Source organism: Equus przewalskii, chromosome 5 (assembly GCF_037783145.1).
Source record: "Equus przewalskii isolate Varuska chromosome 5, EquPr2, whole genome shotgun sequence".
In the NCBI taxonomy this organism is placed as follows: domain Eukaryota; kingdom Metazoa; phylum Chordata; class Mammalia; order Perissodactyla; family Equidae; genus Equus; species Equus przewalskii.
Genome location: NC_091835.1, coordinates 20477026 through 20489869, shown reverse-complemented (window position 1 = coordinate 20489869; position 12844 = coordinate 20477026). Strand labels below are relative to the sequence as shown.

At 44.0% G+C, this 12844-nt stretch overlaps 1 protein-coding gene across 4 annotated transcripts in view; it reads right to left on the bottom strand.

The window, feature by feature from the left end:
• The window catches only part of LOC103567365 (UDP-glucuronosyltransferase 1-6), an 88586-nt gene that overhangs the window by 17783 nt on the left and 57959 nt on the right, over positions 1–12844 (bottom strand). Inside the window, exon 1 of one of the 4 annotated variants that reach the window (XM_070618625.1) lies at positions 7465–8396. The exons of the other annotated variants lie outside the window; for them this stretch is intronic. Within the exon in view, the coding sequence (XP_070474726.1) occupies positions 7465–8328 (864 nt within the window). The 5' untranslated portion in view covers positions 8329–8396. Of the gene's footprint in view, positions 1–7464; positions 8397–12844 lie in introns of those variants that run through there. 4 annotated transcript variants of the gene reach the window in all.

The following is a 12844-nucleotide window of genomic DNA, read 5'->3' as shown; positions in this document are numbered from 1 at the left end:
AATTAAAGATGGTTTTTAGTTCAGTGTAAATGCTGGTGATGTAGTAAAAATTGACTGTTTAAATATAATGTTAAGCCTAGGCTTTTTAAAAGCAGGTAAACCTGGCGTGAGTGGGTGTATTAGTTACCTCTAGCTGCTGTAATAAGTTACCAGGAACTTGGTAGCTTAAAACAATTCACATTTATTCTCTTAGATATCTGGAAGTCAGAAGTCTGAAATCAATTACAATGGACTGAGGTCAGTGTTAGCAGGAGCATGTTCCCTCCGATGGCGTGGGCAAAATACTTCAGTGAATTCCTCCCAGTTACATGGTGGGTTAATAGCATCCTTAGGACTGTATTCAAGTCCTTGACTGAAGCAATAAAAAAAAAAATGTAGTGATGAGTCAAAAGCCCAATGCCAGCTGCTAGCCTGTACCAAACTTGGTTCTACAACTATGATTGACGGAAATGTGAAAAGCATTTCTGTAAGCTGCACAGAACTATCCCCTTGCCATATGCAGGATGTATCTCAGTACAAACTAGGTTGACAGAAGCCAGGAATATTGGAAAGCTTGGGATATTGATTGGGTGAGGCAGCATACACACATCTGAGAGGACAGTTTTCTGTTGGCACAGTTTATGTCCCCAAAGAAAACCTTTTTGGGCATGGTTGCCTTGGGATACTCCATCACAAAGTGTGCCATCCTCCTTGGTCACCTGCAAGGAAAGGTTTGTGTTAGGCACGGGAGCAGAGAGGTGACTGAACTGGACAGACTGAAAACGCAGCATCTTCTTAATTCTTTACGGAAAGGTCATGTGGCCTGAGCATATTGTGACAAACTAGGAATATGTGAGATTGTGTTTAGATGCTCTTTGGTGCCCTTGAAGTCCAATCCCCACGGAATGACACACAAACAATCACAGCAGGAACATAGGGTTCAGCCACCACTACCCCACAGGGGCACACAGAGTCTGTTAAACCACATCAAATAGTCACTGAGGAACCTGGGCAGTGCTGCCTCTACACTGACTGTACGAGGAGTGTCAGAATAATCAGACTACAGGGCTTTCCCAAAAATGTGTTTGGGCCAGCCTGGTGGCACAGCAGTTAAGTGCTTACATTCTGCTTCGGCAGCCTGGGGTTCGCCAGTTCGGATCCCAAGTGTGGACATGGCACCACTTGTCAAGCCATGCTGTGGCAGCATCCCACATATAAAGTAGAGGAAGATGGGCACGGATGTTCGTTCAGGGTCACTCTTCCGCAGCAAAAAGAGGAGGATTGGCAGCAGATGTTAGCTCAGGGCTAATCTTCCTCAAAAAATAAATAAAAATTTTTAAGAAAAACATAAAAAATGAGTTCAATTGCTTGCCAGGCAAGGGAACTCACAGCAGTGAAGACATTCATGGTTGGGGGGAGGGGCAGAGCAGCAGGGGGAGAAGGGATGTCAGGGGTTTTGAAGCAACAGGGAAGGGGTGCACAGTTTCAGCATCCTTATGCTAATTAAAGGTTGACAATTACCACTCTAGATAGGACAGAATATGTATTTGTATCTATTTAACTGGTTAAAACAAGTCCCCATTCAGTGGTCGTGAAAGTCTTCAGTTGGGTCCAGTAAGAGTCTGGCATATCAAGGTCCCTTAAAGATCATGGATCTTTAACAGCTCTGATCAATTACAATAGTAGAGGACAAACATAGTATTCAGTTTGGGAATATCCTGGATTAGTGCTACTAAGTGGAAAGTTTCCCTTTTATGGAAATATAAAGCATTTTATTTAAAGAATTTTCAAAACTGAAAATGTCATTTTTAAAGACTGGCACCTGAGCTAACATCTGTTGCCAATCTTCTTTTCTTTCCTCCTCCTTCTCCCCGAATCCCCCCAGTACACAGTTGTACACTGTAGCTGTAGGTCCTTCCGGTTGTGCTGTGTGGGACGCCGCCACAGCTTGGCCTGATGAGCGGTGCTAGATCTGCACCCAGGTTCTGAACCGGCAAAACCCTGGGCTGCTGGAGTGAAGCACGCAAACTTAACCACTTGGCCATGGGGCCGGCCCCAAAAATCTCTTTTTTAAAATGTCCTGGTACAAAAACATCACAATGCTGGAGGCCTGTATCTCAATTTTCCTTTTATAGAAAGGTTTGAGTGGGCTTTCAGAGTGGAAAAAAAGGCATTTCCTCTGGTACAAAGATGACCATCTCGAGTCCCCTGTGTGGAATCACTAGCACCTTCCCACAGAACACACCAGGCGGGGAGAGGCACGTTCCGGTTAGCCCCAAGAGACCTGGAGACCTGTGGCGATCTCGGCAGAATCCAAATAGCGAGCAGAACACATCCCCTGGCTGGAGCTCCACACAGAGCTGTTTTTAGTTCAGCTTACTTCACACAAGGGAAAACATCTGGAAGAGAGAATGCTCTCTTCAAATAACCATTAAAGGACCAGGCTTCTCCCCTGCGATTGCACTCTTCTGTCTCCAAACAGAGAGAGAGACCTTCCCCATCTTGGAGAACCATTCACCTGACCGCTTACCTCTACAGGAATCCCTAATTCTACTTTCTCATCCTACTTTGTCAATAAACACAGATCCCTTTCATTTCCTCTTCTCCTTCTCTCCTTTACACTCTTTCAGTATAATTTCAGTTACCAGCAATCAGCATAACTTCAATTACCAGCAATCTGGTAAGACTATCCACTATGGGAAGCAATCACTGCCCTCTTTACTCGACTAATCTATTCTCCATCTTTATCCCACTCAGCTGAATTTTAGACTTTTAGTAATTTATAAAATCTTCCTCCTATTAACGCACAACTTGTAGTATACCCAATCAGAAATCAGCTTTGTTAAAGCGGAGTTCTCTAAGGAAAGCTCCTTATTTGATTTTTTTCCACTTAGTGAATGAGAATATTTATGTGAAATCAGGGAGAGCACTTCATTTGAGGTGTATATATTGGACAAAATTCAGAGGAATTCTTTACCTTGGAACGTTGTGAAAACAAAATTATTTGTTAAAATGAGTATATTCATGTCTTGGGGGGCACAGTAAGTAACTTGAAGGAAGCAAAAAAGTGAATTTTTAAAAATGCACATTGAAAGCCATAAACTCACAACTGATAAGGGAGAAAGTAAAATCAGTGCTATAAACACGCTCTTCAGAGATACTCTCCCAGAATACAGCAGAAAAGCAGAGGAGAGAAAGTTGAAGAGTAAGATGATAGCAACAGAGCTTGCAAAATAGAAAACTATGGATGACAGATATTCCCAAAGAAGAAACCAGGACAAAAACGTCAATAACTTAAATAGAGGAAAACTTTCAAGTTTTCAATAAGATCTGGGTTTAACTTTTGGCTTACCTACGTGTGTGGTAGGCAGAAAAATGGCACTGAACAGATGTCCACATCCTATCCCCTGGAACCTGCAAATACATTACCTCATGTGGCAAAAGGGACTTTGCAGATATGATTAAATTAAGGATCTTGAGATGGGAGATTATCTTGGATTATCTGTGTGAGCTCAGTGTTATCACAAGGATCCTTATCAACAAAAGAGGGAGGCAGGAGAGTCAAAGATTTGAAGGTGCTATCCTGCACTTACATGGAAACGGAAAAGTGCCAGAAAATTCCCAAATTAACAAAAAAACTTGTTTAAAAAAAAGGAAAAGGAGGGGCCCTCCTGGCGGCGCAGCAGTTAAGTTTGCACATTCCGCTTCACAGCGGCCTGGGGTTCACCGGTTCAGACCCCCGGTGCAGACATGGCACTGCTCTGCACGCCATAGTAGGCATCCCACATATAAAGTAGAGGAAGATGGGCATGGATATGTTAGCTCAGGGCCAGTCTTCCTCAGCAAAAAGAGGAGGATTGGCAGGAGATGTTAGCTCAGGGCTAATCTTCCTCCAAAAAAAGGGAAAAGGAAATAATAATGTAAAAAATAATGAGCTTACACTAAATAGAAGGAGTAAAATTGAATATATACATTGTGTGAATGGACAGAATTCTTACAGCAATAGAAACCATCTGAATGGAGGGGGTCTTTACATGTTATGTAAAAACTCTTTAAGGAAACTTTTTTATGAAGTTTTTTTTTTTACATTGGCCCTGAGCTAACATCTGTCACCAATCTTTTTTTTTCTTCTTCTTCTCCCTAAAGCCCCCCAGTACATAGTTGTATATTCTAGTTGTAGGTCCTTCTAGTTCTACTATGTGGGAGGCTGCCACAGCATGGCTTGATGAGGGGTGCTAGGTCTGACCCCAGGATCTGAACCGGCAAAACCCTGGGCTGTCAAAGCAGAGCCCATGAACTTAACCACTCAGCCGTGAGGCTGGCCCCTGTAAAGTTTTTGTAAGTTAAAAGTAAAGAGAGAGACTTCACATGTATGGTCAAATGGTTTTTGGCAAGGGTGCCAAGACGATTCAACGGGGGAAAGGACAATCTTTTCAACAAATGGTGCTGGGGAAACTATATATCCACATGCAAAAGAATGAAGTAGGACCCTTACCTAACACCATATACAAAAATTAACTCAAAATAGATCAAAGACCTAAATGTAAGATCTCAAACTATAAAACTCCTAGAAGGAAACATAGGACAAAGCTTCATGACATTGGATTTTGCAATGATTTCTTGAATGTCACACCAAATTCACAGGTAATAAAAAAAATGGACAAATTGGACTTCACGAAAATTTGTGCAATACAGTAATGTGGTAATCCACAGAATGAGAGAAAACATTTGCAAATCATATATCTGATAAGGGATTAATATCCAAAGTGTATAGAGAACTCCTAAAACTCAACAACAAAGAAGCTTGATTCAAAGACAGGCAAAGGACTGGAATAGACATTTCACCAAAGAAGATATACAAATGGCCAATAAGCACATGAAAAGATGATCAACATCACTAGTCATTAAGGAAATGCAAATCAAAACTACAGTGAGATGCCACCTCACACCCATTAGGATGGCTACTATCAAAAACACAGAAAATAACAAGTGTTGGAGAGGATGTGGAGAAACTGGAACCCTTGTGCACCCTTGGTGGGAATGCAAAATAGTGCAGCCACTGTGGAAAACAGTATGGCAGTTCCTCAAAAAATTAAAAATAGAATTACCATATGATCTAGCAATTCTACTTCTAAGCACATACCCAAAAGAATTAAAAGCAGGATCTCAAAGAAATATTTGTACACCCATGTTCATAGCAACATTATTCACAATAGCCAAAAGGTGGAAGTAACCCAAATGTCCATCAATTGATGAACAGATAAGCAAAATGTGGTATATCTATACAATGGAATATTATTTAGCCTTAAAAAGGAAGGAAAGTCTGACATATACTATGACATGAATGCACCTTGAGGACACTGTGCTAAGAGAACGACTTAAAGGGTCATTCAGGTAGAAGAATGGGAGTGAGGATTTGAACCAATGCAGTTAACTCTAGAGAATACATCCACATAGAAAAACTAAAAGAAAGAAGCAAGAATTGCTTTTTAAATGCCTTCCAGTCTTTCAATTTTTACAATCTAATAGATACATATATATTTCATAAATTGAATAAATATATTGCATAAAGGAAAAAGAAAACCAAGTATAATAGATCCCTTGTGGTTTGAGCACAAAGAAATACAGAGTTAGAGTCCTTTGCAATAATATAAAAAGAGGTACAGAAGTAAGAATACAAAAACTATAAAAGCTCTTGTCATGGAAGTTAATATAAATTAAGTGAATATGACATAAAAGGGCAAAAAAGATAGCTAACTCAGTGCATTAAGAAATAAACCCAGGGCTAGCCCCAGTGGCTTAGTGATTATGTTTGGCACACTTCACTTCACCGGCCTAGGTTCAGTTCCTGGGCGCAGGCCTATACCACCTGTCTGTCAATAGCCATGCTGTGGCAGTGGCTCACATACAAAAAGAGGAAGATCGGCAATGGATGTTAGCTCAGGCAAATCCTCCTCAGCGAAAAAAGAGAAACAAACAAACCCAGCTCCCAAGAGTCCTATTTCAGTTAAACCCGAATATCCAGGGTTAACATAAGATGCCTCTGAGGGGCCGGCTCCGTGGCCGAGTGGTTAAGTTCGTGCACTCTGCTGCGGCAGCCCAGGGTTCGGATCCTGGGCACGGACATGGCACCACTCATCAGGCCATGTTGCGTCCCACATCCCACAACTAGAAGGACCTGCAACTAACTTATACAACTATGTATGGGGGGTTTTGGGAAATAAGCGGAAGAAAAAAAGAAAAAAGATTGGCAACAGTTGTTAGCCCAGGTGCCAATCCTTAAAAACTAAAAAATAAAAAATAAATTAAAAAAAAAAGATGCCTCTGAAACTATTAGTAAATCAGTGGTTTCCCACCACGGAAACTCGGGGTGGAGTGGGGTGGGTTTGGTGATGTGGTCAGCCCCTCCTAACAAACCAGGCCCCTTTTAGACTCATATCTCTTCATCACTGTCCCCACCTTCACTGGGTTTATAGGCTCAGTTTTATTTTCTCCCTAGCCCCTTCCAACATCCTTTGATGACTTTAGCATCCCAAGTAGAAGACCCATCTGACATGCAATTCAACTCTGATACATTCCCACAATATATACCAGACACCAACTCCTGGTCAGCAAACTTCTTGTCAACACAGCTCCATCTCTGAAAAGCTGGATTTGATTTCTTTTTCTGATCATGGAGACCTCGTCTTCCCTCTACAGCATTGTCTCACTTCCACTTAATTTATTCAACCTTTTTGAAATATCTGCTTCCTTTTAGTATTTAGGTCTCCTGTGATCTTACTTCAGTCACTTCCAAGATAGGACCACTAAAAACTATCATGTTGGGGCAGGCCCAGTGGCATAGTGGTTAAGTTCACGTGCTCCACTTCAGTGGCCTGGGGTTCGTGGGTTCAGATCCTGGATGCGGACCTACATACCATTCATCAAACCACGCTGTGGCAGCATCCCACATACAAAATAGAGGCACAGATGTTAGCTGAGGGACAATCTTCCTCAAGCAAAAAGAAGAAGGTTGGCAATGGACGTTAGCTCAGGGCCAATCTTCCTCACCAAAAAAAAAAGCAAAACCAAAAAACTATCATGTCAACAAATACAATTTGCTAGTTCCTTTATCCTTCCACAGAACACCTGCAAGCAAAAACCCCCTGATGGATCAGTTCACAACTCAATTTCTCTGCTCCCATGCAGCTGGAGAAAATTGCACAACCGTGCAGACAGAGCCTTTACAAAGAAACAATCACATCATTGCTTGTCAGTCCTATGATGGACCTCCACATCTGCCTCTCTCTCCTCTCAATGGCCACTGCACACCTTTACTACACTGCTGAGGCACTTTAACAATTTATCTTATGGAAGATTGTTAGAAGGAGAATGAGAGGTAGAAATCTCTAGAAAGATTGGAGGATAAGTAAGCACCTGGGAGTAAGTTACAAAAAATATGTGTTCCGCCTGGAACATTGATTGGATTAAAGCACCAATACTGACCTGCGATAATGGCTTCCTGTGGGCACAGTTTATGCCCCCAATGAAGACCATGTTGGGCATAATTGGCCTGGGGTAGTCCAACACAAAGTCTCCTCTGAACAGCCACACAGATGCAGAGCCCAAAACATCCACCAGTGACATCTCTCTCTGAAGAAGCTTAGAGGCCAGGCTTGCATAAGAAACCAAAGTAACATGGCAAATGTACTTCAGAGACAGAGGGTAGAGCATATTCTTGACCCTTTGCAGGAATGTCATGTGGTCTGAATTCATTGTTAAAAGCTTAGGAACATATGAGGAAGGGTTTGGGCACTGTGCGCTCTCAAAATCTAAGTCACATGGAATGTGGCGCAAGAAAAACACAGCAGGAAGCTTCAGGTATGCAGCCAGCACTGCCCCGCAGGGGTAAACGGGGTCAGTGAGAACCACATCAAAGGAACTGGCATTCAGGTGGCTGATCAGGTCCTTGTTATACACCAGCTCCTCACAAAACTTTTGAAAGATCAAAGAAGCCTTTTGCAAATTTGTCATACTTGTCCAAAGTCTCTTGAGAAAATGTGCTCTTTCAAATGCCGTGTGACTCTGGCCCAGCAGGAGGTGATCAAATTCATCCTGGGTGTACGAAACGGAGTAGGTTTTCATGGTGAAAAAGTCCTCTTTCTTGACATGCAGAGTCACCTCTGGCGAAAGGACCACTACTTGGTGGCCTCTGGCGTGGAGCTCCCGCACAACCTCCCGCATGCTAAGCCAGTGGCTGCCTTCCATGGGGACCACCAGCACCTTCCCGCCTTCGGCCCAGGGCCCAACACACAGGAAGAGCAACAGCCCTGCAAGCGCCAGCAGGGGAACTCGGAGTCCCACAGCCATCTCGGTTGAAGCCAGAAGCAGCCCACTTTCCAGATCAGGCTGTGCCTCCCATATTTGTTCTCTTTATCTTACCATCAAGCCACCTAGCAGAATGACGTGTAATTAGAAGGCAACTCCCTCCTTAAGTTAATTATTATAGAATAAACCTATCCCTAACTCTCACCACTGGCCACACCCTTCTGCTTCCACTCAGGGAGAGACCAGCCCTCCTTATCTTGGAAAAACTCATCTGACCCTGCTGCTCTCTCCAGGGAGCATTCTAGTTCACTCTCTTATTTTTTATCTGATTTCCAAAACAAGGCTGTGGATGCCCATCTCAGTTGTTAGCCTCCTACTTTTCTGTTAACCATGTTCTAAAGGGCTGTGACTGAGTCACCAATGCCCAGTCCCCAACTGAAACCTCTCTGCTGGACGTGACCTTGTTGGCTAACTCTTAAAACTCTTTCCTCCCATTTGTGGGTAACACGGAGCACATCCAGAAAAATATGTAACATTGCTAAGATAGCTTTCTCTAAACGGGAGGGGGACGCTGGCTCTCTGGTTTTATTCATTTTCCGCACCGGGACATCTCTTGCAATGTTCAGCGAACAGTCTCCTTGAAGCGGCTGTCAAATATGGAAATATCTGAAGGGATCCTGAACTTGAGACTGCATGAAGACGACACAAGAGTTTGTTGAGAATTCTATATCTACCTCATGGAATGAGAATTGCTGTTATTCTAAAACACAAATGGGCAAGACAATCCCTAGCAATGACACAGTGAGGTCAGAGAGCACCTCGCCCCAGGGCCTGCTCACAACAAGACAGGATCCAAGACCTGGCCTTGGATCAGGCTCCGTCTGAACGCCTCTTCTCTCGAATGCTGAAGGCTCCAGTGCTCTGTTCCTCTGTTTCGGGTCTGGAGTGTACGGTCACCCAGGCCTTTATTACAGCCTGCAGTTATGTTCAGGCTTTTCTCCAAGGATTTATAGTCCTAAATCCTCATAAGGATGGATTCCTCCAGAACAGAATGGCCTACGTAATTTGTGGCTTCCTTCTGAGAGTGGGACCCTGTGTGACCACACGGGTCACACGCCCACAGGGCCAACTCTGCTCCAAAAAGTGACTCCCACAGGTGTTCAGCAAGATGCTGACATCTCCTTGTCCTATTTGCTGTGGATGTGATGTGGGTGGGCTCCTTGGACTGTCCAGCTTTCTCTCTCACTGAGTGTACACTTCTGCATCCACGGCTTCTGCCCCAGCAACACCCTGACCCAGGCTGCCATGATGGGCAAAGCTGAAGCTTCCCTTTGCAAGAAAGTTAGCCCCATTAGAGACCCACACTGGTAACAGATTCCACCACTGGGCAAATGCGTGCACACCAAGACACTTCCTGTTTAACAGCAGCTGCCACTGTGCAAGGCGCATTTGGTTTAGCCACCCCTTATAGGCTGTAAGTCCAGGTCCTGGTTCTCTTCTTTCCTCTCCAACAGCAACTTCTCTGCTCTCTTTTTCTGGATCCTCTTTCTGTCCTAGCCACATAACTATATGTCTTCCCGAAGGCTCAGTTTCTGTCCTCTACTCGCAGGTTAAATCCTACCATTTCTGTCCCTCAGTCACTTCTACAAACAGCCACACACAATTACTTGAGTGTGTAGGATTGAGGCTGCTCACATCCTATATTAAGTACATAAAAGCGTAAGAGCGAATGGAGCAGGGTGGCTGAGAAGGTGAAACTACGTTGTCGTTGCTGCTGCAGCTGCTATTATTGTCATTAGCAAGAGAAGCTGCCATTTAGGTTTCCAGCCACCACCACATCTAGTGGCAGAGGCAGCAAGTTACTGGAGTTGGATCCCTTTGTTCTGCTAAGAACTCAGTAGTCCCTGTTACTTGTACAGCTGTAACCACAGACGACGCCAGTCAGAGAGTATACCAGGGCCACATTCTAGCTTCTAAAGATATTATAAGTAAGAAGTAAGAAGATGCAGTGTACCTAAGAGATTGGTGGTGGTGGAGGTGTTTTCTTGGCTCTAATTAGAGATATAAATCAAGACTAGAATAAATGTCCTGGATGGGGAGATTTTAACGTTGTAATGCTCTTGATTTTGTCCCAAATTAAGCTATAGATTTAATGCAAGGCCAAGCAAAATCTCACTGGGATTATGAATATGACCAAAAAAATATTTTAAAATTCACCTAGAAGCATTTCTGGCTTCTAGTAACGGATGAGTAGCTCCTATCAGACCAGAGCTTTCACAGATAATGATTATAAGCTTTTGTAAAAAGCTAAAAACAAAAAAGGCAGTCCGAAGGCACTAGAGAGCAAGTAAAAGCTGGTGGAAACTGAAGGGGAAGAAGGGGACAGTGGATGACATGGGAGCGTGAGGGTGGCCAAGAGCCAGCAGAGTTTCCCTGCTCTTCTTAGCACCCAGCTCTTGAACTTCAGCCCTTGCCCATTGCATGAGCTCCTCCCAGTTAACAGGGAGATTGTCTACATCCCATTTGTCTCCAAGTGACCCCAGAAAGTGGCCAGCACCTCAGTCAGCCCGTCACCCCTCGGGGAGCTGGCACCCCTTGCATTTCCATCAAGCCACAGTGTGTTTCCTGGGTGACCCTGCTCACTGCACCAAACTGTCACTGGTTACCAATCCCAGGGAAGGAGTCCAACTGCACGGAGGACAGCAAAGCTCATCGCTGTGCCAGCCACCAGGAATAGAAGTCCAAACACCTCTGCCCCCAGCATCTTGGTATCAGAGTCACCAACAAGAGTGCAATGCAGTCAAGCACTAGATGGAACGACGCCTTCCTTACATGGAGTAGAGACAGAAGAAGATCTGCTCCAATAGTGGGCATCCGTCCCCCATGGCCAGCAGGTCCCTCCCGATGGCCAGCCAAATTAGGGCAATATTCCTAGATGCACCCCCTCCTGTACCACATTAGAAAGACCTCATTCCCTACCCGAGGAGGACAGATATGACAGTAGGGTCAGCCAGGTGACATAGGATGCCAATGCTTCAAACAAAGACACAAGAGCATTCTTTGAGCCTGAAATAGGGCAAGGTATTCCCACACAAGATGAAAAGCCGAGCTCAGTCTGCGTGGTCTTATTATCTCTTGGTAAGGAAGAGTTCCAAGCTCAAGGCTCATCCTTATGCTGCCAAGTGGGCGCCAAAAGAATGCATTTCCCAATACCCTTTTCCATGGCTTTTTGCATGAGGACAAGCCACAGTTTAAAAGAGCTATAACTAGTTCTAAGTGTTTAGGGAAAAAGCCATTCACTAACATTTAATTTAATGAGAAGATACCACTCATTTTTAAAATTCCTTTTTACACGGTAGTTTGAATTAATGTATTTTATGTACCTTTGTACTAAAACATAACTCAGATTTCTACAGGCCTTAAAACCACAGACAGTGGTTCCTATTTGAATTGTCTCCTGTAACAGATTCAATGAAGTTGGACCAACTGTAAAAAAAGGGAGGGGGAAGGGGTTGCCACAGCAAGTCCCTAGACCTCGCTCTCCAGTGCTTTGATGTCCTGCACAGAGGCGTGGAAATGGCAGGAAGCCTTCCCAACCGGAAGGGGACTAAATGACTTGGGAAATTTGTGGAGGGTGCAAAAGAGGAAGCAGAAGGCTGAAAGAGAAGAAGGGTGATTTGCTTCCGAGGGCTGCTATAACAAAGTGCCAAAACTAGGCGACTGAGAACAACAGAAATTTCTCGTCTCATAGTTTGGAAGGGCAGAGTCTAAACCAAGGTGTCAGAAGGGCCACACTCCTCCTGAAGACTCTCCTTGCCTCTTCCGGTTCTTGGTGGTGGTCAGTAATCCTTGGTCTTTCTTGGCTTGTAGACGCATCATTCCGGTCACTTGTCCATCTTCTCCCTGTGTGTCTTCACATCATCTTCCTTCTGCACCTGTCTGTCTCTATGTCCAATTTCCCCTTTTTATAAGGATACCAATCATGTTGAATTAGGGTCCAACGTAATGACCTCATTTTAACTTAATTACCTCTGGAAAGACAGTGTTTCCAAATAAGGTGCCAAGCTGGGGAGCCTGAGTTTCATCCTGAAGGCTGGGGCAGCCACTGAAGTTGGTGTGACCTAGCCAGGCTTGTGTTCCTGAAATATCTCTCTTGCAAAGAAGTAGGGAATGAGTTAGAGGGGTCAGCCTGGATGCAGGGAATCCTATTCAGAGGTTGTTTGTGTGAGCTGGCGGCCTGAACCACAGCTGCAGCAGCACTGGGGACAGGATAGACGTGAGAGGCAGTTTATGGAAGCATCCAGCAGGAGGTGCTCGAAGCAAGAGTGCAGCACACAAAGGCTGGGCCCAGAGAAGACAGGGGCAAAGCAGGAGAAAAATCATATACCGTATATCTGATAAAGTGCTTGTATCTAGAATATATAAAGAACTCTTACAATTCAACAACAACAAAAAAAACCACCCCAGTTTAAATAATGCAAAAAGGATTTGAACAGATATTTCTCCAAAGATAAAGAAAGGCCAACAAGCACTCAAACTGGTGATTAAAATAATAATC